Here is a 27572-nt window from a genome sequence, read left to right as displayed (position 1 = left end):
TAAATTTAATTAATTAGCATATAGTGAATTATTAGTTTCAGAGGTAGAGCTCAGTGATTCATCAGTTGCATGTAACACCCAATGCTCATTACATCATGTGCCCTCCTTAATGCCCATCACCCAGTTACCCCATCTCCCCACCCACCACCCTCCAGCAACCCTGAGTTTGTTTCTTATAGTTAAGGGTCTCTTATGGTTTGTCTCCCTCTCTGGTTTCTTCTGAGTTTAAAACGTGATCTATTGGAGGAAAGTTTTTAAATTGAATTTCATCAAAATTAAGAACTTCTGCCCTTTGAAAGACACTGTTAAGAAGATGAAATACAGGCCACAAACTGAGAACAAAAATTTGCAAATCACAAATCTGATAAAGAATTTGTATCCAGAATATATAAGATTCTCAATCTCAGTCAAACTCTCAAAATTCAATATAAAAAGTAACAACCCAGTTTTTTTATGTGCAAAATATGTGAATAAGCACTTCCCATGTGGATGACAAGTCAGGAGATAAATATATTCAATATCATTTGTCATTAAGGAAATGCAAATTAAACTGCAATTTGATACCATTACACAACTATTAGAATAACTAAAATTTTCAAAAAATAAAAAATATTAAAATTAGCCATGTTTCAGCAAGGATAGAGAGCAACTGAGGCTAACATACATTGTTAGTGGGAATACAAAATGGCATAGTCACTTTGGAAAACAATCTGGCAGTTTCTTATTAAGTTAAACCATATGACACAATAATCTCATGCCTAGATATTTACTCAAGTGAAATGAAATCTACATTTGCACGAAAATGTATACGTAAATGTTTACAGCAGCTTTATTTGTAATAACCAATAAATAAAGACAATTGAAATGTTTCTCAACTGGAGACTGGATAAACAAACTGTGGTACATCCCATTCAATGAAGTAGTACTCAGTAATAAAAAGGAACAAATTCTTGCCATTTGCAACAAGGTGGTTGGAACTAGAGGGTGTTATGCTAAGCGAAAATAAGTCAGTCAGGGAAAGACAAATACCATGTGATTTCATTCCTTTGTGGAATTTAAGAAACAAAACCAATGAACATAGAGGAAGAGAAGGAAAAATAAAATAAGACAAAAACAGAGGGAGACAAACCATAAGAGACTCTTAACTCTAGGAAACAAACAGCGTTGCTGGAGGAGAAGTGGGTGGGGAGATGGGGTAACTGGGTGATGGGCATTAAGGGGGGCACTTGATGTAATGAGTACGGGATGTTATATGCAACTGATGACTCACTAAATTCTACCTCTGAAACTAATAATACAGTACATGTTAATTAAATTGAATTTAAATTTTAATTTTTTTTAAAAAGGAACAAACTAGGGTTCTATACAATGACACAATGAATCTGAAATGTGTTCTTCTAAATGAAAGAAGCCAGATTCAAAGGGCTACATATTGTATGATTTGATTTATATGACATTCTTTCAAAAGCAGAAGTATAGAGACAGAAGATCAGTGGTTGCCAAAGGCTGGGGTTTGAAGAGGAGGTGACTGCAAAGGTGGCAGGGGAGTATTTAGGTGGGTGATGGCACTGTTCAGTATCTGAATTGTGGTGGTGGCTGCAGAGTGCTTATCAAAACTCGAAGCTGTATGCTAAAAAGGGTGAATTTTACTATTTGTGAAGCGTACATTAATAAAAATGGAAAATATTTTTTAAACCTGTCCTTTCATAATGGTATTAGCTTCAAACACTGTCACCAAACTCAGTATTAGTTTTGAACATATTAGCTAATTAGTAATAGAGGACAGTCTGATGGTTCTGGATAACATAGCAGAGGATTTTAGAAAAAGCTTCCTATGGGTCCGTGATTCCTGTGGAGAAAACAAAACCAGTACTAGGATAAAATGTGGCTAGCTTTCAACATTCTGTTGTATGTGTGTACTGAGCTTGATTCACCTCAGTGCATATTAATGAGCTGCTGGTATAAATTACACTCCATGATTTTTGTACATAACACTTGCTGTCATTTTAACATAAGAACCATTTAATATATAAGATCATTATTTTTCATGTCATATAGAGAAAAAAATCTTAAGTGTTCTTTTAGTGCTTATAAAATTACCACATTCTATAATTTTTTTAAGTGTATGGCATGTTGTAGAAAAGAAAAAAAATCTGAGGTGCCCAAGTGCTTTAGTCGGTTAAGTGTCCAACTCTTGATTTGGGCTCAGTTCATGATCTCAGGGTTTGAGATCAAGCCCCACATCATGCTCCACACTCAGCAGGGAGTTTGCTTGAGATTCCCTCTGCCACTCCCCCTACTTGCACTTTTTCTCTCTCTCTCTGTCTCTCTCTCATATAAATAAATCTTTTTAAAAAACCTGAAATTAAGGGTGCCTGGGTGGCTCAGTCGTTAAGCATCTGCCTTCAGCTCAGGTCATGATCCCAGGGTCCTGGGATCAAGTCCCACATCAGGCTCCCTGCTTAGTGGGAGGCCTGCTTCTCCCTCTCCCACTCCCCCTGCTTGTGTTTCCTCTCTCGCTGGGTTTCTCTCTGTCAAATAAATAAATAAAAAATCTTAAAAAAAAAAAACCTAAAATTATCTAAGGAGAAATTGAGGCCACCTGTCCTGTAAAAAACAAAGCAGGATTTTTTTTTTTTATAAATGGAGACCTGTACTTTATTCATTATCATCATATTACCTGTATTTGCATAAATACAATTTATCAAAAATAGAAAAAATATTCTGTCCTTTCATTTAAATGTCTAGACATAGAACTAGTTGTATTACCTTTTTATTAATTTCATCTCTAATTTACAAATAGAAAGCTCATTTAGAACCAAAAAGTGAAATCTGTTGAACTATAAAAACAGAATATTATGCAGCCATCAAAAGGAATGAAATCTTGCCATTTCCACCAATGTGGTTGGAACTAGAGGGTGTTATGCTGAGTGAAATAAGTCAATCAGAAAGACATGTATCATATGACCTCACTGATATGAGAAATTCTTAATCTCAGGAAACAAACTGAGGGTTGCTGGAGTGGTGGGGGGTGGGAGGGATGGGGTGGCTGGGTGATAGACATTGGGGAGGGTATGCGCTATGGTGAGTGCTGTGAATTGTGCAAGACTGTTGAATCACAGATCTGTACCTCTGAAACAAATAATACATTATATGTTTAAAAAGAAGAAGAAGAAGAAGATAGCAGGAGGGGAAGAATGAAGGGGAGTAAGTCGGAGGGGGAGACGAACCATGAGAGACTATGGACTCTGAAAAACAAACTGGGGCTTCTAGAGGGGAGGGGGGTGGAGGGATGGGTTAGCCTGGTGATGGGTATTAAAGAGGGCACGTTCTGCGTGGAGCACTGGGTGTTATACGCAAACAATGAATCATGGAGCACTACATCAAAAACTAATGATGTAATGTATGGTGATTAACATAACATAGTAAAAAAAACTGAGTGAAGAGAAACATTTAATGGCAGGAAGAAGAAAAGAAAGTGAACTGTGGGGAAGGAGAACCCACAAATATGAAGCTGGTTCTTTTTTTTTATTGAAGTGTAATTAACATACAATGTTCTATTAGTTTCAGGTGTACAACATATTGATACACCAACTATTTATATTACTTACTGCTCACCACGCTAAGTATAGTCACCATCTGTCACCAAACATTAAGATATTACTAACTATATTTCATATGCTGTACTTTTTGTCTCTGTGACTTATTTATTTTATAACTGGAAGTTTCTACCTCTTAATTCCCCTTGTCTATTTTTCCCATCCCCACAACCACCTCCTCTCTGCAACTACCAGTTTGTTCTTTGTATTAAGAGACTGTATTTTTATTTGTTTGGTTGTCTGTTCATTTGTTGTTAAGAATAGAAATACCAGAGCACCTGAGTGGCAAAGTTGGTTAAGTGTGGGACTCTTGGTTTCGGCTCAGGTCATGATCTCAGGATTGTGAGATCTAGCTGTGAGTCAGGCTCCATGCTTAGCATGGAGCCTGCTAGAGATTCTCTCTTTCCCTCTCCCTCTACCCTCCTACTCCTGCTCACTCTCTCTCTCTCTAAAATAATAAATAAATCTTTTTAAAAAATAGAAATACCATATGATCTAGTAATTTAACTACTGGGTATTTACCCAAGGGAAACAAAAACAAAAATTCAAAAAGACATATGCACCTCTATGTTTATTGCAGCATTATTTACAATAGCCAAAATATGGAAGTAACCCAAATGTCCATTAGTAGATGAATGCATAAAAAAGAGGTGGTATATATATGCATATACATACAATATAATACTACTCAGCCAAAAATAAAAATAAAAACAAAAATGATGAGATCCTGCCATTTGTGACAACATAGATGGACCTAGAGCATATTATGTTAAGTGAAATAAGTCAGACAGAAAGACAAATACCATATGATTTCATGTATACGTGGAAGGTAAATAACAAGCAAAATAAAGAAGCTATTTCTTTTCTTACTTCCCTTCCCTTCTGAGCTCTGTGTTCACGTGGCCTTGGTAAGCAGCACTGAGAATGATAGGACCCAGCCTAACTTAGGAATTCACCTGACCTCCCCACTTCTATCTCTATCACCTGCTCAACTACCTTCAAGAAGGAAGACAGAGAACAGAAAGCTTTCTTAGAAAGAGAAACAAAAAGCTTTTCTATACTCACTTAAGAAAATTGGCAAAGTTATGAGAGGAGAGATTTCCCAGTTGCCAGCAAAAGCAACAATATGGGCTCTTCACTTACTCATCTTATGGAATTCTCAGCTGCATGGTCCATGTTGATCCCTTCTTTCTTGAACCCCCCCTTTTGAAATTTGAGTATAGTTGACACAGAATGTTACATTAGTTTCAGGTGTACAACATACTGATTGGACAAATTTCTACATTATGCCATGTTCACCACAAGTATAGCTACCATCTGTCCTGATGCATGGCTCTTACAATATGATTGACTGTATTCCCTATGGTGTGCCTTTTATTCCTGTTACTTACTCATTCCATAACTGGACACTGTACCTCCTACTCCACCTGCTTTGCCCAAACCCACATCCCTACCCTCTGGCAGCCATCAGTTTGTTCTCTGTATTTATAGATTTGATTCTGATTTTTGTTGGTTTCCTTTTTCATTTGTTTTTTAGGTTCTGCATATACATGAAATCATTTGGTATTTGTCTTTTTCTCTCAGACTTATTTCACTTAGTATAATACCCTTTAAGTCCAGCCATGTTGTCTCAAATGGCACAATCACATCCTTTTCAATGGCTGTGTATATTCCATTGTACATATATGCCACATCTTCCTTATCTATTTGTTTGCTAATGGGCACTAGGGTTGCTTCCATATCTTGACTATTTTAAATAATGCTACAATAAACATACAGGTGCATATATCTTTCTGAATTTGGGTAAAAATTTTGAATTTTTTTTCTGGGTTAATCCCCAGTAGTGGAATTCCTGGATCATGTGGTTAGTTCTATTTTTAATTTTTGGAGGAACCTCCATACTGTGTTCCACGGTGGCTGCACCAATTTACATTCCCACCAACAGTGCACGAGCGTTTCCTTTTTCTCCACATCCTCATCAACACTTCTTACTTCTTCTTGTCTTTTTAATTCTAGCCATTCTCACAGTTTTGAGGTGATATCTCATCATGGTTTTTAATTTTCATTTCCCTGATGATTGGTGATGTTGAGCATCTTTTTGTATATCTGTTGGCCATCTCTATGTCTTCTTTAGAAAAATGTCTATTCAGTCCTCTGCCCGTTTTTTAATCTGACTTTTTTTTTTTGGTGTTGAGCTGTATAAGTTCTTTATATATCTTAGATATTAACCCTTTACCCGATATGTCATTTGCAAATATCTTCTCCCATTCCGTAGGTTGCCTTTTTGTTTTGTAGGTGGTTTTCTTTGCTGTGAAAAGCTTATTTTGATGTAGTCCCAATAGTTTATTTTTGCTTTTGTTTCCTTTGTCTTTTGGAGACATATCTAGAAAAATGTCGCTATAGCTAATGTCAGAGAAATTATTGCCTGTGTTCTCTTCTAGGAGTTTTATGGTTTTGGGTCTCACAATTACATCTTTAATCCATTTTGAGTTTATTTTTATGATGGTGTTAAAAGATGGTCCAGGGTACCTAGGTGGCTCACTCGGTAAAGTGTCTGCCTTCGACTCAGGTCATGATCCCAGAATCCTCAGATCGAGTCCTGCATCAGGCTCCCTACTCAGCAGGGAGCCTACTTCTCCCTCTGCCTCTCTTTGTCTCTCTCTCTCTTTCTCTGTCTTTCATAAATAAATAAATAAAATCTTTAAAGAAAAGATGGTCCAGTTACATTCTTTTGCATGGAGCTGCCCAGTTTTTCCAGCACCATTTATTGAAGACACTGTCTTGGGGCGCCTAGGTGGCTCAGTCAGTTGAGCATCTGCCTTTGGCTTGGGTCATGATCCCAGGGTCCTGGGATCGAGCCCCACGTTGGGCTCTCTTTTCAGCAGGGAGTTTGCTTCTCCCTCTGTCCCTCGCCCAACTTGTGCTCTCTCTCACTTTCTCTCTCTCTCAAATAAACAAATAAAATGTTTAAAAAAAAAAAGAAGACACTGTCTTTTCCCCATGTATATTCTTGCCTATGTGTCTGTTTTTTTGCCAAAACCATGCTGTCTTGGTAATAACAGCTTTGTAATATAGCTTGAAGTCAGACAATGTGATGCCCCCCGCTTTGTTTTTCTTTCTCATCATTCCCTTGGTGATTCAGGGTCTTTTCTAGCTCCATACAAATTTCAGGATTGTTTGTTCCAACTCTTTGAAAAATGCCAATGTTATTTTAAATAGGGATGGCATTGAAAGTGTAAATTGCTCTGGGCAGGATAGACATTTTAACAATGTTTATTCTTCCGATCCATGAGCATGGAATATTTTTCTGTCTTTTTGTGTCTTCCTCAATTTCTTTCGTAAGTGTTCTGTAGTTTCTAGAGTATAGATCTTTACCTCTTTGGTTAGGTTTATTCCTAGATATCTTAGGTTTTTGTTGCTATTGTGAATGGAGTTGATTCCTTAATTTCTCTTTCTATAGTTACATTGTTAGTGTATAGAAGAGCAACTGATTTCTGCACATTGATTTTGTATCCTGCCATATTGCTGAATTGGAAAGCCATCAATTTTTACACACATTTATATCACATGTTTTTCTTGTCTCCAAGTTGAATTTTAAACCTCTAACACAAAATGTAATGGGTCCACTCCTTAAAATACCAGCCTTTCAGGTGGATCCTACGACTCACCAGGTTACCCCCTCAATCTCCTCATTCTTTCGTATGCTCCTGATATTTCTCACCCTCTTTCCTTTGTCTGTGCCCTTTCTTCTGTTGAGCATATCCTCCCAACTCTGCTGTTACAACTATAGAGTTTCAAGATCCTTTAAGATCTTTTTCAGATTTTACCACCTCCATGAAGCTGTTTCATACCCACCTAATTTTTGGGTATCTGCCAGTCAAGCTCTTGCTATTATAATCACAGAGTATTTGGCAAAAGCCTAAGGGTCTTCTTAAAAACCTGCAAATGCACACTATGCTCACTGAACTCCATGGATGGTCCAGAGGTTAAGCAACTCTTCTACTAATCTGATGCAGTATCTCCCTTACTTGAATCCTACAGAATGTTGCTGATATTTTTCTCAAGATGCTTTATCAGATTCTGCCTTGTTTTATAGTTTGTTTTTGTTCTTCTTTCCCAATTGCTACCACCCCTTCACACCCTAGCCTACCTACACACATAACTATCCACCAGAGACCATGACTTGCCCATAATCTGCCTTGCTTATCTACTACATTGCCTTATACATCAGACATGCTTGGTATTTAATTATTGAATTGAATCTCATATTTATAAAGCCTGGATATCAGCCTATGAATTGACTAAGCAGTTGACCATTTCATAATAATTGCATTACTTATAAGATTGGAGAAATTATCACTTTATAATTATACATGGGACATAAAATGCTTGGTTGCCAAACTGTTTTGTGTGCTGTAACTTCCAGGGCATTCAGTTCATTGAATTATTGATGACAGCCATGTCTTTGTAATCCATAAACATGTGGAAAGATTTTAATAATTCAACCTTCATTTTAGGTTCAAAGGAGAAGTTGAAGCTGGCAAACAAAGCTTCTGGTCTTTTATGTATTACTTTATTTATTTCTGCATTCAGTGGTTTTGCTTTCATTTCTTTCCAGCAGGTCATACTTCTTGACCAGTTTTATCTGCCATGGATATTTGGTATCACTGTGGCTCTAATACATTTTAAAGATGCTCACAGCCCAGGTCTGTGGTTGATCAGATCCTACTGCTCTCCCATGTTAGATTTGGTTGCACTTTGTGTGATGGTTCTCAATATCAAAGTTTCTTGCTGTTCAAAGCACACAGGACTGGCTAATAGATAATCCTCAAGACATTTCCACCTGTTAGATTATTGGAAACATTTCTGCCCTGTAAGATTGCCCATCTGGTTCTAAATGAAATACCCCTAAACCCTGTTTTATTGAGGCTGTTTTCAAGTCAAGATTAGTTATATTCAGAGGAAAAATATTATTTGCAGCAAGTTTCTCACTCTCGCACAGCTATCCCAGTACAAGCCCAATGCAGTGGTTTCTGTTTTATAGTTTTGACCAGCCAGTTACTGAGCAACTGTTGGATTGCATCCCATCTCTTAGGAAGGGGTTGTTGCACTCCAGGTCCTTTAAAAGGTGACTTCCCATGAGCTGAAAGATTGATTACAGCTAAATACCTGCAAATAAATTGATGTCATCAGTGTGAAATTGTTACTTGATAAGGTTCACAGATTTCAAATTTTGCTCTATTTTTGGATATTGACATTTCCTAGAACATCCCATCTCAAAAGAGAGATGTTGGTTGGATATATAATGAAAAAAAAAAAAGCACCAAATTGTCAAAAGCATGACACCACAGCATCAACAGAGTGGTGCTTTGGGTATTTTGTTGGAGTTAGGGTCTAGGAACTATCTGAAGAATCAGAAGAGGATTTGTTTCATCTCAATTGTATTTTCATAGCACAGCCCATGCTTTCTTTTTGAGGTTAGGATATCAGTGCATTAAACAATGTTGGACACCCATTCAAAACACTACGATGGGGAGAGTGCGCTAAGTGCTGAGATGAAAAATACAGTATATCTGTGAGCAACACAGATAAGTCATGAGTACCTCATAACATGGCACACAAAGCAATGGTGCCTTACAGACAGTTTCTTTGACATCAGCTGTAGCAATATTTTTCTAGACATGTCTCCAAAGACAAAGGAAACAAAAGCAAAAATAAACTATTGGGACTACATCAAAATAAGCTTTTCACAGCAAAGAAAACCACCTACAAAACAAAAAGGCAACCTACGGAATGGGAGAAGATATTTGCAAATGACATATCGGGTAAAGGGTTAATATCTAAGATATATAAAGAACTTATACAGCTCAACACCAAAAAAAAAAAGTCAGATTAAAAAACGGGCAGAGGACTGAATAGACATTTTTCTAAAGAAGACATAGAGATGGCCAACAGATATACAAAAAGATGCTCAACATCACCAATCATCAGGGAAATGAAAATTAAAAACCACGATGAAATATCACCTCAAAACTGTGAGAATGGCTAGAATTAAAAAGACAAGAAGAAGTAAGAAGTGTTGATGAGGATGTGGAGAAAAAGGAAACGCTCGTGCACTGTTGGTGGGAATGTAAATTGGTGCAGCCACCGTGGAACACAGTATGGAGGTTCCTCCAAAAATTAAAAATAGAACTAACCACATGATCCAGGAATTCCACTACTGGGGATTAACCCAGAAAAAAAATTCAAAATTTTTACCCAAATTCAGAAAGATATATGCACCTGTATGTTTATTGTAGCATTACTTAAAATAGTCAAGATATGAAAGCAACCCTAGTGCCCATTAGCAAACAAATAGATAAGGAAGATGTGGCATATATGTACAATGGAATATACACAGCCATTGAAAAGGATGTGATCGTGCCATTTGAGACAACATGGCTGGACCTAAAGGGTATTATACTAAGTGAAATAAGTCTGAGAGAAAAAGACAAATACCAAATGATTTCATGTATATGCAGAACCTAAAAAACAAAACAAATGAGAAAGGAAACCAACAAAAATCAGAATCAGACCTATAAATACAGAAAACAAACTGATGGTTGCAGGGTGAAGGGATGGGCAAAGCGGTAAAGTGGAGAGGGAGATACAGGTTTCCAGTTATGGAATGAATAAGTCATGGGACTAGAAGACACAGCAGAGGGAATATAGTCAATGGTATTGTAATAGCGATGTACAGAGACAGACGGCAGCTACTTTTGCAGTGAGCATAGTATAACATATAGAGGTGTTGAACTACTATATTGTACACCTGAGAGTAATATAACATTGTGTATCAATTGTACTCAAAACAAATTAATAAGAATAGATGTAAAAGAAATAAGGAAAGAAATAATACCTCTTTAAAATTCTGGCTGGATATTTCCCTAATAAAAGGCAGGATGGATGTTGTTTGGAGCACCAATATCTGATTCAAACCCATGGACATGGCCAAAGGAGAATGAAGTTGAGATCATAATAGATGTGGCAGTTTGTTCTTGGAGTTGTAAGAATCCAATAAATAACATCCTTCTCTTACCCTTCTGAGCTCCGAGCCATTTTTAACAACCCCACCAGGAATCAGACAGATGGTAATCAAACTATGAGCTTCATCACTGATGAAACCAGAATGGAAAATACATTTTGAATGTGTGGCCAAAACTGGGCTTCCTACTACTTTCCGCAGAATTGAACTTGCTCAAGTTAAAGGCATATCTGCCCCTGTGCATGCCCATGGAGGACAGGAGCAAAACATCCAGAGCTCAGGCTGCTCTGAATGAGAGGAAGAGCCTGGCGTGTCCTTTCCCGTTTCCCTGGGAGGTCACTCTTTCTCCCTTGGGAGGAGTGAGTGAGTGAGTGAGCAAGATGTAGAAAGAAGGTGGAAGTTACCCTTCCCAATACTTCAAAAGGGTAGAAGAGCTTACTCTTTGACCGAAGCCTTAGGCCAAGGTAGGAACCCCGGGAGAGGAAGAAGATGGCTCTCGATGTCATGATGGATGCAAGGAAGACCAGGTTATGATATGGAGCCCATTGGATTCAGTGGTGATTTTGTATTTTGGACAGTCTCATGAGCTATTTTTATGTCAGTGGCCCATCTAATGTGAAACAAAAATAACTTTGCACCTCCAGCATCTGTCCTTTAATAATCTTACCGCACCTCCCTGAGTTTCTTGCTTTATAAGCATACAATACTGATAAGCTGAAAAATGGAAAATATGTAGATGGGCAAGTATCCTGCTTGCAAAAAGGAAGGGAGGAAAGGAAATCTGTTTGAGCCAGGCAACAGAGAGCATGGCAAGTACATTCATGATTCCCATAGGTGTGGTGCAGCAGGTCACTGGATGGCCAAGAACCTTCTCCTGAAGAGTGTAGGTGTGGCAGAAATGTGCATATAATTCCTTCTGATGATATGGTTGGATGTAATGACAATAACAATAATGATGATGATAACAGTAATTGCAAGCATTTGTTATTCTACAGACCTGTCCTAAGTAGATTGTATATATTTGTTTAATCATCTCAACAGCCCTATGGGTATTATTATTACCCCCACTTTACAGAGAGATTAAGGAACTTGTCAGTTTCAGGCACAAAAGGAACTTGGCCAAAGTCACAGTGGAGAAGGCAGCAGAACTAGAATTCAAGCCTGAGTCCATGCTTTACCCACAGAGGCAGATAAACTCCTGGGTGGCCAGCAATTGCAGTCAGGATTGTAGGCTAGCCCAGTGGTGGCCCAGCCCAGAGGAGAAGCACTGTCTCCTTTCACCATTCTGAGATGTTTCTTGGTGGACACAGAGGAGATGAGAACCAGTGAGCTGGGAGTATAAATGTAACATCTCTCCTTAAAAGGCTAGGTATCTCCGGCCCTTATTGTCTCCGGTAGGGTGACGTGAGTGAAGGGAACTCAGTACTGCTCATGACAGCATCACTGAGGAGAAGGGTAGCGAGCCCATGCTCTGAATTACAAAGGAATGAATCAAGAGGAGTGGAATGGACTGAGGTCAAAACTTTTCTCTGGGACAAAAGGAAGATCCATTTTTTCTGAAAATTTTCAGAGCCTTTCTGTACTTCAGAGTCTCAAAGAAGACTCTAAAGACTAAATTAGTTTTATGAATTAGAATCTACAAATGAACCCCCCTAAATTCTATCCACTTGCCTCTGTGTCCCACTATCAGATGACTTGGCTTCAAAGAAGAGTAGCATGAATTTATAATTTTGTATTTTCTTTCAGAAAACTTTTTCTCTACCTTTCTGGTTTCCTTAGTTATTTCATCTTTGCATGAATACAAAGAAGCTAAGTGGGTAATATTCACATTACTGTTAATATCCTGGTACCTAAGTGGGGTGGGTGTTTATTTTGCAAACCTGGAAGGCAGACATAGTCACCCAGGTCTGGCCCAACATTTTGTCAAGAATCGAGCCTTGGAGGGGGTTGGAAAGGGGATCCAATGTAGTGAGTTGAAACTGATGATCTCAGCTTCCTTAATGCTCATTATTAACAAGAGAAGACAGAAAGTAAGCATGGCCGGTGCTATGGCAACTCTCTGAAATCATTTTCAACTCTCTAGAAGATGCAGGGTGAAATTCAAGGACTCAAAAATAACTGAGCTATGATCCCGATGCGTTTCATCCCGTTCCCCTCTCGGCCCTACTCTTTCAGGACTCCTTCCGTTAACATTCTCTGGTCACCGAAGGTTTTATCTATTTATTTCCCTTTGACAAGATAAAGCCAAGCAACTGATGTGTGAATTCCTTATAGCCAGCAGTCAAAGATGCCAGGTGAATAAGTGGTACTTTGGAGAGTTGTGAGATACTTATTAAAAATAAAAAAATGAAGCATTGGTTTGTGTGAAAAGGAGGGAGGGAGCCAGCAAGCACCAGCCCTCTTCATCCAGCAGACAGACCCTGTGTGGTAAATTCACAGCCTTATTGGGCAAAGGAGTCCAGGACCAGAAATCACAGGGCATTCATTATTTTGTAATCTTGCGAGTCGGTCCCCTTTGGGGGCCTCAGTTTCCTCACTTTTGAAATAAGGTTGAACCAGGTGCTCTCTAAGGTTCTTACACTCTGCTGTCTCTTCAATTAGTCTTGTTCTTTGTGGCCATCATTATTATTCCCGCTTGGTAACAAAGAAAATAAGACATCAAGAAGTGAAGTGGTGTAGACCCCCAGCTGCCAGAAAGGAGAGGCCAGAGAGCACACGTCTGAGTGGGAGGCTGCCTTTGAGATGCTAAGATTAAATTTTTATTTTCTATCCCTGGGAACAAAAATTTCACCTTGAGGGCAGAAACAAAATCAAGTTAGAGCTCCTACTAATTAAATTTCCCTCAGTAACTCAGATAAACCAGAAGCCAACAGGATGCATATAGCTGCTCACAGGGCAGCTTCCTTTGTCTTCATCAGGAGAATTAAAGAAATGCTTGTTCACATTCCTATGAAATCATGAAAACAGCAAACTGGACATCTGTAAATGATAAATTGAGCTGTGGCTAAGCTAACTTTTATTAATTATTCTGAATTACAGTGAGGAACGATGCTAATGCCTCTCCCTTCCCGTTCTGCTGACAGAAGCATCCATCAGAGGCTGCTCTGGCTTCTGCAGCAGAAGCAACCCCAGCCCATCTCCCTCTGCCGCCACTCAGGCCCTAAGCAGAAAGGGGTTGGTTTTTTACTCACCGCATTTCCTTTCATAACTGCCTTCCACTGATTTTGAGAAAATAAAGAAAAATGTTTTTCTGGTGTAATTGCACATTTCCCCTATTCCTTATTTTGTTTAGAAACTAAGACTACTAATATATACAGAACTTTCAGGGCAAAACAAAACAAACAAACAAACAGAAGACACACATGAAGACCCAGGCTGGAGTCTTATGGGTACTCTGTGTTGTGAATAATTCTTCCCAAAGATGAAATATTAAACTAGCCTCTGAGTATCTATGATACTCAGCTTCCCAGCTCAACAGCTGCGTTTGGGCAAGTCCTTCTCTCCTTTGCTGTATCCTTCCCTGTAAGATGAGTTGTTGTGAGGTTTAAACAAACACAGGCTTGTAGAGCATCTAGAACAGTGCATGGGACACAGTAAGCTCTGGGAGAATTAGTACTGTTGCTCTTATTTCTCCCTGAGTGGTAGGATGGTAGCATAACCCCACACTCCAAAAATTGTCAGGTTAACATCCTAGTACAAGGGACAGATGGAACCACTGATAGAACTTGAGCTTTAAGTGAAGTCGCTACACTTACTCCATGTTGCTTGAGGCCCCAAGCCTCCTTAGCCTCATGGGCTGGTCACTAACACGGTGGCCATTTTGTGGAAAAAACAATTTGTCTTTTGTTGAGAATAATTCTCTTCCAAAGAATCATTAGCTGATAAATCTCCAGCTTTTTCAAGATTATTTCATTCAAGCAGTTGGACCATTCGATTAACTATCAACCATGTGATTGAACTAAAAAGTCGGGGTGGCCCCATCAGGGCATGTGGCAGGCATGTGACCGGTGTGTGGCCAGTGTGGTTATGCTGAGCTGAGCAGCCCACCAGCACGCAGAGAAAGAACTGATGCCTGGTAGGTAAAGTTTGTCTTACTAGTATGACAACATGAAGAGAACCTCAGCCAATCAATCAATGAATCAGTCATTTTAGCTTTTTATTCCTTTCATGATCTAGATGTGGAAACTTCAGAAACCCAAATCTGTGTTATTTTTTCCATGGCCATCATTTTAAGATTTGTTCACACACCTGTCCTGGATTTTTGCTTTAGCTGAAAAATCTGCAAAATGAAAGCCAGTGTCTTTTATTCAGTCTTCAGTCGACACCAGCCTGAACCAAATATATATAATTAGAAATGGGTTTGAGTCATCATAAGGTTGAGAGGACGATACTCAGAGGAAGTGTAATTCCTTTTATATCTCTAGAGGGCCAGGCTTGGCTTCTTCCATCGCCTTCAGATTCTGAAGCTGTAATGTAGTCACAGAGCAGATTGATGTCAGGAGTTGCAGAGAAAAGCTCACAATAAAACAGCTTACACAACAGAGGAAAAGGAACACTACATCTTTGTTTAGAATAGAGTCATTAGCAATACTAGTAGCTGGAGAACATATAGATAGAGTGCACAGAGAGACAGTGCCCACTTGTGTCCTTCTGATGATGAATGGTACATAAGAAGAGTCCTGGGTATATTAAATGCTGAGAGTATTCGTAAACATGCTTTAATTCATCTAATCATACCTAAAGGGACAAACATCACTCATAATTAAGATGCCATTAAATAAGAATTTTTATTTTTATACTTACAGTTTTAAGTATAATTAACACACAGTGTTATATTAGTTTCAGTTGTACAATATAAAGATTCAACAATATATATGTTACTCCATGCTCATCGTGGTAAGTGTAGTTAGCATCTATCACCAAACACCGTTTTTACAGTCTTATTGACCATATTTCCTATGCTGTACTTTTCATCTCTGTTACTTATTTCTTTTGTAACTGGGAGTTTGTACCTCTTAATCTCCCTTATCTTTTTCACCCATCCCCCTATCCACCTCCCTTCTGAGAACCACCAGTTTGTTCTCTGTATTTAAGAGTCTGGTTTTTTGTTTGTCTCTTTTTTTTTCTTTGTTCATTTGTTTTGTTTCTTAAATTCCACATATGAATTAAATCACATGGTATTTGTCTTTCTCTATCTGACTTAATTCACTTGGCATTAAACTAGGTCCATCCATGTTGTTGCAAATAGTCAGATCTCATTCTTTTTTATGGATGAGTAATATTCCATTTTATATATATACCACATCTTCTTTATCTATTTATCTATCAGTGGACACTTGGGTTGCTTCTGTATCTTGGTATTATAGTTAATGCTGCAGTAAACATAGGGGTGCACATATCTTTTTGAATTTGTGTTTTCATTTTCTTTGTGCCCAGTAATGGAATTACAGGATCATATGGTATTTCTATTTTTAACTTTTGGAGGAAATTCCATACTGTTGTCCACAGCAGCTGCACCAATTTACGTTTCCACCAACAGTGCACAAATGTTCCTTTTTCTCCACATCCTTGTCAATACTTATTATTTCTTGTGGTTTTGATTTTAGGCATTCTGACAAGTATAAGGTGTTATTTTGTGCTTTTGATTTGCATTTCCCTGATGACTAGTGATACTGAGTATCATTCCATGTGTCTGTTTCTCATTTGTATGTCTTCTTTGGAAAAACATCTGTTCAGATCCTCTGCCCATTTTTAATTGGATTACTTGTTTCTTTGGGGTTGAGTTTTCTAAGTTCATTATGGATCTTGGATATTGACTCCATACTGGATATATCATTTGCAAGTATCTTCTCTCATTCAGTAGATTATCTTTTTGTATTTTTTTTATGGTTTCCTTTGTTGTGCAAAAGGTTTTTATTTTAAAGAAGTCCAAATAGTTTATTTTTGCTTTTGTTTCCCTTGCCTTAAGGACACAGAAAAATATTTCTACATCTGATGTCGAAGAAATTACTGCCTATGTTTTCTTCTAGGAGCTTTATGGTTTCAGGTCCCACATTTAGGTCATGAAAGAAATTGAAGAGGACACAAATAAATGGGAAGGTATTTCATGATCATGGATTGGAAGAACCAATATTGTTAAAATGTCCATACTACCCAAAGCAATCTGCAGATTTAATGCAATCCCTATCAAAATACAAACAGCATTTTTCACAGGACAAGAACAAATAATACTAAAATTTGTATGGAACCATAAGACCCTGAATAGAAAAAGCAATCTTGAAAAGAAGAGCAAATCTGGAGGTATCACAATCCCAAATTTTAAGATATACTACAAAGCTACAGTAATCAAAACAATATGGTACTGGCACAAAAATAGACACATGGAATAGAGAGCCCAGAAAGTAACCTGTGATTATATGGGCAATTAGTCTATGACAAAGGAAGCAAGAATATACAATGGAGAAAAGACAGTCTCTTCAATAAATGATGCTGGAAAAACTGGACAGCTACATGCAAAAGAATGAAACTGGACCACTTTCTTTCACCATACACAAAAATAAAGTAAAAAATGGATTGAACACTTAAATGTGAAACCAATTTTTCCAATTAGGTTTTAAAACCTAATTCTTTAATTAGGTTTTGGTGAACTAATTCTTTAAAGAATTAGTTCGCCAGATTCCAATTAAAATGTGTAATAGTATACCTTCCAAAACATGGTATATAATACATGCAGAGACCAGAAGACAGAGCAACACTGAAGATGTCTCAGGAGCTTTAGTTGGCCTTAGGTTCTAATGGGCGAAGCTCCTTCCCAAAGTGCAATCCTTCTTTATGCCTTTTCGTAAGAGCCATCAGTGACTTCATTCATTCCTGGCCGCTAAATACCTCTTGCTCTGCTACCTGGGCAGCTTGCTGTTTTAACTGGAGCAATATTGAATACCTAACACATCCCTCCATAGTATGACTTAGAATAGAAAAACAACAGTCAGCACATACTGAGTACTGGTCCCTGTGCTCTGCTACACCAAACTGTCTGTCCTTAACAATCCTATGAGGTCGTCATGGGAATAAGGTGGTGGCATTGCCCTCCAGCCAAAGACCAGCCAACTGAAGTTGAACAAGTTGCTTGTTAAAAGGGAGAGCACACACTGTGGCAAAACATGGGGTGTCTCAATAAGCAGGTCTTGAGACTTACGGGATTAGGGCTTAGGTGATTTGGGGGAAGATTTTAGGAAGCAGGGTTTTGCTCAGGAGTGAATGCTGTCAGGAAGTAGGGGTAATTTTATGATTGGGTATCTTCATAAAACTTACCTATATGAGAGAGGGAATCCAGTGAGGCTAAAACTGTAGCTGGTAAAGAAGCAACAGTCATTCATATGGGGGCATCTTTGGTCATTTTTATGGTTTGGGCGGTGCTCATGTTTTTGTCTGTGTCTAGACATGATCACGGAGTGGTCCTGTTTTTGTTCTGATGTTAGTGCACTAGAAATGGCTTGTGTTTAACAGGAGAACACCAAGGCACAGCTGTGAGTGCCAGGCCACTCCTGAAAACATGAAGGCCAAGCTGGAAGTCATGTGCCAGCTTCCAGATGTCAAGAGCTGCTTTTGTCTTTCTCGGGGGCATAAAGAAGTTGATGAGCTAGTCCAAAGTCCTACAGCTCATGAGTTAAAGAACCATAATGTTCATGCTGTATCTGGTCCCTAAGCCCAAACATTTGACAAAGATTTGCTTTCATTTGGCTTTCATGAAACATCTGTTTTTAGCTTCCTGGATTTCCCAGGGGAATCCAGCCAATTTTCCTGTCATATTCTGTGGAAAATTGGATTATGTCTTGAAAACAACATTGTCCATTGACTTCAGCAAGAATCCAAGCCTGGTATGACACTCAGTTTCAGTTACAGCCTCTTGCCCTCCACCTTTCATGCCTCAGTCCAGCATCAGATTGTGTTCAGGTATTTACATTTACATTTAGAAACACCTCTAGTTGGTGATCTTCAGCCTCTAGCTCCAGACACCCATTTGATAGAAGTATCCTGAGGTTAACAGAGCAAGTGAAGCCCTCTTTAAATAAAGTATTCTTTTTGAATGGAAGAAAGTGCTAGGGACATCCCCCACCTAAGGACATAGGGGTACAGACAGCCTAAGGCAGGAGATGCAATGGAAAGAAACAGATTAAGGAGTTCAAACAAACTGGGTCATACGTGAGCTCTGCTACATATTAGAAAAGTATTTTACTTATTTCACTTAGCATAATACCCTCCAGGTCTCAAATGACACAATCTCATCCCTTTTTATGGCTGTGTACTATTCCATTACACACACACACACACACACACACACACATAATCACATCTTCCTTATCCATTCATCTATCGGACACAGGTTGCTTGCATATCTGAGCTATTGTAAATAATGCTGCAACAAACAGCATATACCTTTTCAAATTAATGTTTTAATTATCTTTGGGTAAGTACCAAATAGTGGAATTATTGGGTCATATGGTAGTTGTATTCTTAAGTTTTGTAGGAACCTCTATATTGTTTTCCACAGTAGCAGCACCAATTTACATTCCCACCGATAGTGCATGAGGGTTCCTTTTGCCCCTCATCCTCACCAACATTTGTCATTTCTTATCTTTTTTTTTAATTTTAGCCATTCTGACAGGTGTAAGGTGATACCATCTTGTGCTTTTGGTTTGCATTTTCCTGATGAATAGTGATGTTGAGCATCTCTTCATGTGTCTGTTGGCCATCTGTATATCTTCTTTGGAAAAATGTCTATACAGGTCCTCTGTCCATTTTTTAATTGGATTGTTTGGGGGTTTTGGTGTTGAGTTGTATAAGTTCTTTATATGTTTTGGATACCAAACCCTCATAGGATATATCATTTGCAAGTATCTTCTCCCATTCAGTAGGTTATCTTTTTGTTTTGTAGACAGTTTCTTTGACTGTGCAAATGCTTTTTATCTTGATGAGGTCCCAATAGTTTATTTTTTGCATTTGTTTCTGTTGCCTTAAGAGACAGAGACATGTTTCTATAACCAATGCCAGAGAGATTACTGCCTGTGTTCTCCTCTAGGAGTCTTGTGGTTTCAGGTCTCACATTTAGGTTTTTCATACATTTTGAGTTTTTTTGTGTGTATGGTGAAAGAAAATGGTCCAGTTTCATTCTTTTGCATATAGCTGCCCAGCTTTCCCAGCACCATTTAGTGGGAAGAGACTGTCTTTTCCCCATTGTATATTCTTGCCTCCTCTATCATGAGTTAATTGACCACAGAAGTATGGATTTATTTCTGGGTGCTCTATTCTGTTCCATTGATCTATGTGTCTGTTTTTGTGCCAGTACCATACTGTTTTTGATTACCACAGCTTTGTAGTATATCTTGAAGTCTGGATTGTGATACCTCCAGCTTTGTTCTTCTATTTCAAGATTGCTTTGGTTATTCAGGATCTTTTGTGTTCCATGCAAATTTTGGTATTATTTGTTCCTGTTCTGTGAAAAATGATGTTTGCATTTTCATAGGGATTGTATTGAATCTGTAGATTGCTTTGGGTAGTATGAACATTTTAGCAATATTAATTCGTCCAGTCTATGAGCATGGAATGTCTTTCCATTTATTTGTGTCATCTTCAATTTCTTTCATCAGTGTTTTATAGTTTTCAGAGTACAGATCTTTCACCTCCTAGGTTAAGTTTATCCCTAGGTATTTTATTCTTTTTGGTGCACTTGTAAATGGTGTTGTTTTCTTAATTTCTTTTTCTGCTACTTTCTTATTAGTCTTATTAGTGTGTAGAAATGCTGGGTATTAATTTTGCATTCTTCAACTTTACTGAATTCATTTATTAGTTCTATTAGTTTTGGGTGGAGTCTAGGGTTTTCTATGTATAGTATCATGTCATCTTCAAATAATGAAGTTTAACTCTTGTTTACCAATATAGATGCCTTTTATTTATTTTTCTTATCTAAGTACCATAGCTAGGACTTCTAGTGCTATGTTGGATAAAAGTGGCAAGAGTGGATATCCTTGTCTTGTTCCTGACCTTAGGGGAAAAGCTCTCAGTTTTTCACCATTGAGTTTGATATTAGCTATGGGTTTTTCATAGATGGCCTTTATTATGTGGAAGTATGTTTCCTGTATATCCACTTTGTCGAGATCTAGTTGGTAATTTAAACATTAGATAAGTCCTTTTTAAAAAAATTTATTGAAAATGATAAAATTCCCTGGAAACCCATTGACCAGAGCCTTTAATTTTTACTCTCAAGCTGCCTCCCCCATGGGTTGACTACTAGGGGCCATTGGCTTCAAAGGTCTGGGCACTGAGTTCCACAGACTCAGGTAATGTAGAGGAGGTCCAAGGAAGGTCACTGTTCCCTCCACCAGGCCTTCCTTCATGTACAGGATGGACACTTTACAAACATCCTGCATGTCCAGATTTGAGACTTCAGTGGAGAAGTCCACATAAAGCTGGTACAACCACTCTAATTTGTCACTGCCTTGGCCCAAACCTGTAGTCATTCTCCTGCCCCTGTAGAGAGGCTTCACCAGCCATTTACGTTACCCCATGGTCTCACCTTAATGGACTCCTTTTCCCTGTGGTATCCTGCTTTAGCTATATCCAGTGGCACCTCCTTATTTCATTATCACCCATTCTTTCCAGCTACTATGCTCTGCTTCTGCCACCCCCAACATCATCTGATGAAGGCTTAAGTTCAAGACCAGCAAGGGCTGACCTTGAGAAGCAAGTGAAATTGTTGTATTTCATACATTTGAAATAGCCATTCTGTTGTGACCATTCTGGCAACAACTACCCACCACAAATGGCGGTGTCCTCACATTTGTGACTAAAGTGTCTGGAATCTGTTGGTGGTTAAAGTAAAATTGTTCACATATAAAGAATTTTGCCACCTCTCTTCTTTGATTCAAACACATTTGTGACCCTTTCAAGCAAGAGTATAGCAGAAGTATCTTTCTCAGGAGGAGCAGAAGAGATCTGGGTCTTGGTATAGCTGAAGCTAACACTATTTGAGCCAGGCATTTAGATAAATGTTGTACATGCATTTTGTTCCATCTATTCTTCATAGCAATCCCCTGATGTATACCCATTTACAGATGAGGTTCAGTGCAAAGCTCATGGTGGAGTTAGTCTGTCTTCAGAGCTCGTTCTAGAAGATGACCTGCTGTGTCCTGATTAAGTCATATCGAGAGGCTTCTCTCTCATTCATTGGCAGAAAAAGGCTATCAGCATTACCATCCTGGCACCCTTCTAGATGTCAAATTTCACATTAATGCTTACCCAGATTAGTCATGTCATATGATATTAAAGAGTGGCTTTCTTTCTTCACAATTATGAGAAGCTTGCAATAGTGTTGTGACTGCATTTAATATCATTCTACATATTAGGAGAGAGGCAGTGGAGAATGACGGGGTGGGAGGAAAATGGCTTTGTTCCCCAATAACTATTGTTAGCTTTGATCTACCCCCAACTGCAGCAAAGAGGACATAACCTCCACCTGAAAACTAGGGGACATCTATTCCTAAGTAAACATGTGGACAGGGAAGCATGACATTCTTATTCAACCTTTGATTGGAGGTCTCCAAACATACATGTTTGCCATGTGTGAGCAAATAACCTAAAAACACTAAAGGTCTGATGTGGAAAAACTAAAGGACACCAACAAGATCCAAGCATAGTTAAAGTGAATAATGGTCGATGTGTTTGCTTTTTGGTGACAAAAATCAAATGGTTCTCTGGATTTCTACTTTCAGTGGTATTCTATCTCTTACTCCATTGGGGCTTGTATAGTGTGGACTCTTTTAAGGCAGTCCACATTCAAAAGATAAGCTCATCTTGGTCTCTGCGCCCCAGTGCCGGTAGGTGCAGGAAGCACATCTAGAGGACAATTAGCCACTGACCAATGTAAGGCCTGCCACTGATACTGATCATGGAGCACCATGCTTGTGAAAATCTTGCGACTGGGTCTCTGGGCGTGGCCATCTCTAGGTTTTCTGCTCGCTTGGCACCAGAAGAGATTCATGTTAAATTCATGTACTCAGGTTCAGAGGGCATGAGGCTGACCTAGAGCTAGGGCTCCTGAATTCAGAAGGGAACTCGTTTTTGTCTCTGACGACCATTTACTCATTTCAAAGGCCAGATAATTCATTCAATAAACATTTTCTAAGCAAGTACCATAATCCAGCACTGGAAAAAAAGAACCTGATATAGTGTCTTCAGAGACTATGGAGTCACTTAAGGGAAACAGACAGACACATTTTTTTAAATTATGATATATGCCACATCAGAAATAGGCACCAGGTATAGTACTAGACAAAGCAGGAAACGGGTTGGCGAGAGAAGGCATCACAGAATTAATAGCAATAGGTACCATGGATTGTATTCTAGTCATGTGCTTAGTGGGGTATTAACATAGTGGTTAGGCATACAGGCTTCTGAGTTAGACCCAAGCCGTAGAACTGAGCACGATTCCAGGCAGTTTGGCTTCAGAACCCGTGATCTAAACCATTCCCCGAAGCTGCCCTTCCTTTATATTGCTGCATGATTTAAGGATTCATATGAAAAAACATTTTAAGAAAATGAATCTGGAGAGCTGATATGAAAAATGGAGGTGGAGGAGTCTGGGTGGCTCAGTCTGTTAAACATCTGCCTTCAGCTCAAGTCATGATCCCAGGGTCCTGGGATTGAAACCCCCATAGGGCTCCAGGCTCAGTGGGGAGTTTGCTTCTCCCTCTGCCCTTCTCCCTGCTCATGCTTGCGCTTGCTCTCTCTCTCTCTCTCTGAAATAAATAAAATCTAAAAAAAGAAAAATGGAGGTGAATATGGAAAAGATCCCAAATGCAAAATTGCAAGCCGAAGTTCTCCTTAAATATTGAAGCACTTTCTACTGCATCACTTCTATATCCCATGCTGTGACTAGATCTATACACTTCTGAATAACAGCTGCAAGAGAAGAAGTCACCACGACTGCATTCTTGTGCATCTTTTTCCTCTGAAAATAGCACCATCAGTTGTACACCCATCAATGCTTTCTATTTTAATTCCACAGATGAAAGAGCTCGGTGTCATCTTCTACAACTGCAGCTGCCTGGTCCTGGACTTACAGAGGATATTCGCTCTGTACAGCTCATTAAAATTCAAGAACAGAGTGCCTCAGACCTGGTCCAAGAGGCTCTATGGCGTCTACGACAATGAGAAGAAACTGCAGCTTCAGTTGAACGAAACCAAATCTCAAGCCTTTGTGTCGGTGAGTCCTTGCCTTCTTGCTCCTCCTTCCTCCCAAGTTGGAATGTTTGAGTGTGATCTGGTGCTGGGCAAACCTGAATTCTAAAGATCAGTTCTGTCCCATCTCTTGAAGAGGTAAGATACGCCCACTCTTAGGCCTAACCATATGCTGTCCCCAGTGATGAGAACAGTAATGAACGTTAATACTCATTCCAACCCCTGATACTTTGCATTGCCTGTTTTGATCGCCATGGTCCTCTGTTAAGGTAGACCCAGCTTTGTGAGCCTGTCACACACGGAGGTATTGAGGCTTATCTTCCAGCACAAAGACCCTCAGATGGCAGGTGACAAGAGAAGCACCAGCTCCCAGGTCTCCTGACACTGGATCCTATTTTCAGTGCCCTACCTCAGTGATTCTCAGGCTTGTTTTTTAGCAATGGAATCCTCCTTTGATGAAACAAATCTGAGGGAACCCCAGTGTGCAAAAACAGATAAAAGGAAAGCCGTTTGTACCTCACTGAGGCTGAGGGCAGGGCACAACCTCAAGCCCCTGTCTACACTGAAAACCATCGCCCGTCACCCCGCATCCACCCCCCTGCCACACCACAGCTGTCCCACAGTGTCACTGGGAATGGGTAATGTGAATATCTGTGCCTATGGCCCTGGTCCCCACACTTTAATTAAGAACTGGCTGGGGAGCCTGTTTAAAATGCAGATTTAGAGCCCCCCACCCTTATGCAGGATCTGAGCCACAGGATTGGGGTGAGACCTTAGAATTCTAAATTGATCCTGGTGCTCAGATAAACTTCTTAAAACCGTGCTCCCAATTCAACATGCCGATCCTCCACTGACAACAGTGCTTTTATACCAGCAACTTTTATATTTTATTATGTTATGTTAATCACCATACATTACATCATTAGTTTTTGATGCAGTGTTCCATGATTCATTGTTTGCGTTTAACACCCAGTGCACCGTGCAGAATATGCCTTCTTTAATACCCATCACCAGGCTAACCCAACCCCCCAATCCCCAAAACTCTAGAACCCTCAGTTTGTTTCTCAGAGTCCATAGTCTCTCATGGTTCGTCTCCGGCAACTTTTATATTGCCGAAGAGCTTCTCACTGAAAAGGAAGTTCTCTCCTTTTTGCCAATTAAAATGAAAGCACAATCTGAAAATTTAAACATGTAGCAATTGAGACAAAAGAGGATGTTTTTTGTCTTAAGGTGTTTGTCTTAACAAATTCATATAAATGTGAATAGCAGAACACAGCCTGAAAGATTTTCTTCAAACCAAGCTAAAAAAAAAATCTTTTTTTTCTTTAATATTCAGGAGGTCCACAATGCAGCAGCAAGTGGCATATTGTATAGGGCATTTTACGAGCAAAATTATTTCATGTATTCAATTTCATTTCCTCTCAAGACAACCCTATAAGACAAGAAGGCCAGCTATTATTCTGAATTTGTAGTGAGTAGCCATAAGAAATTTGCCAAACAGGGTTCTAGAGGGGAGGAGAGTAGGGGGATGGATTAGCCTGGTGATGGGTATTAAGGAGGGCATGTACTGCATGGAGCACTGGGTGTTATACGAAAACAATGGATCATGGAACACTACATCAAAAACAAATGATGTATTGTATGGTGACTAACATAACATAATAAAATTTAAAAAATAAATTAATTTAAAAAAGAAAGAAATTTGCCAAGGAACCCTTAATCCAGAAGGTAACAGGATGACATGACAACCCAAGGACACTTACTCAACCAGCTCCAGTAAAACAGATTGAAAGCAGCAAGGAATAGATGAATTATCAGCAGATTTCAGACAATTGCCGAATTTTGAATTTATGGTTTGAAACGTAGAGATAGATGAACGTGGGTTTTGTGTACATTTACATTCTGACTCTTAAAAAGCTGGGGGAGTCCCTTTTGTTGATCCCAAAATTAACATACCTACCCCAGAGAGAAGGCCAGTCCTTTAATAAAATCTACTAAAACATAGGCCTTTGTTGTATTCTAGAGCAGATTTACAAATTTCTTTTTATTAAACGATTTGCCACAAAATAAGTAGAGTTTGGAACATGCCTCCAGGTATAGTCTTTTAAACTATACAATGCCTCTGCTTTCTAAATTATTTATTATACTATTTTAACCTATTATTTTATTTTCTACTTCCTATTAATATCAAGCCTACCTTTGAATTTCAATTTAACGGATATTAATTGAACACCATTTTTGCAGAGGTATAAAATCTTGCAGGTATAAAATAAAGTCAGACCCCCTGCCGTTGGAATTGGTTATCATTTGCCCAGAGCTCCTTGATCTCATCCCTGTTGTAGCATTTATCACATTCTCAGACCTCTTTGTTTATTGATCATCTCTCCCACTATTTAAAAGGCTCCAAAGGCCATATACTGGACCATCTTCATCATTGGTATTCCCAGCATGTTACTCACAGCTCCCTAAAAGCAGCAATAAATGTGGGATTGGTTTTATTAGTAGTGATTTTAATAAGAAGTTCTAGGATGCATATAATTTTCTGAGTAATACATGCCAAACAAATGTCAAGACAAATTTATTTAAATTCAAAGTATTTTTTGTATTAAAATATCTTAAAATAGTATATTTTTATAATCTCACAGTCCCAAGTTAAATTAACACATGCACGCAAAAATATTATTGAATACCTTAAGAATTACCATTCCCCAAATTAGATTTTGGATGATTAATAACTTAGCATGGTTAAATATAAATTTTAAGTTATGATATAAACATGGATTATTTCTAGTTTTCTCATGGAATGCAAAGAGATGCTTGGTGAGATTTAACTCTGTGATCTCTAATTACTTGGGGCCACATAGTTTCGATTTTCTTACCTTTCCCATGAAATCAGAAACAGGAACCATAGTTCGCTGAGTTTTTGTCTTATCTTGTAGATTTCTTTTTAGAGCCCTGGAGATTATAAATTTGCTTTCCAAGATCAGTACTAGTTGGTTCAAGGTCTGTTCTTTTTTTTTTTTTTTTTTTGAAGATTTTATTTATTTATTTGAGAGAGCTAGCAAGAGAGAGCATGAGCAGGGGGCAGAGGGAGAAGCAGGCTCCCCACTGAGCAGGGAGCCCTACTTGGGACTCTATCCCAGGACCCTGGGATCATGACCTGAGCCAAAGTCAGGTGCTTAACCGACGGAGCTACCCAGGTGCCCCTCAAGGTCTGTTCTTACTGATCTGGCTGCTAGGCAGATCTCATTTCTCATTACTGTGTCCTTCACCCATCCAGTCATGTGTATTAAGATGCATTTAGTGAGTGAGTGCAGATATTAAGTAGATTGTGGTGCTGTTACAGTCCCCTACGCATTGTTAATTACATTTTAATAGCTTTATTGAGAAAGACTTTACATTCCATGAAATTCATCCTTCCAAAGTATATGATTCAGTGGGTTTTAGTGTAGTCAGAGCTGTGCAATTATCCCCACCATCTAATTTAGAATATTGTCATCACCACAAAGAAAACACCACACCCATTAGGGGCCACTCTCCATATTCCCCTTCCCCCAGCCCCTGGCAACCCCTCATCTCCTGTCTGTCTCTTAGGGTTCTCTTTTCTCTAGCATTTCATATAAATGGAATAAGACAGTATGTAGTCTTTTTTTTAAGATTTATTTATTTGTTTGAGAGAGAGAGTGAGCACAGGAGGGAGCAGAGGGAGAGAG

General features: G+C 38.8%; 1 protein-coding gene across 1 annotated transcript in view; it reads left to right on the top strand.

Moving 5' to 3' along the window:
* PLD5 (phospholipase D family member 5) overlaps positions 1–27572 on the top strand; it is a 395172-nt gene that overhangs the window by 335776 nt on the left and 31824 nt on the right. Inside the window, exon 6 of the mRNA XM_028111768.1 lies at positions 23687–23884. Within this exon, the coding sequence (XP_027967569.1) occupies positions 23687–23884 (198 nt within the window). The remainder of the gene's footprint in view (positions 1–23686; positions 23885–27572) is intronic.

Source organism: Eumetopias jubatus, unplaced genomic scaffold (assembly GCF_037043125.1).
Source record: "Eumetopias jubatus isolate StellerSeaLion01/CBP00866 unplaced genomic scaffold, mEumJub1_p1.0 scaffold_12, whole genome shotgun sequence".
Lineage (NCBI taxonomy): Eukaryota > Metazoa > Chordata > Mammalia > Carnivora > Otariidae > Eumetopias > Eumetopias jubatus.
The sequence above is the reverse complement of the archived record's forward strand: the minus strand, read 5'-3'. Positions and strand labels throughout refer to the sequence as shown.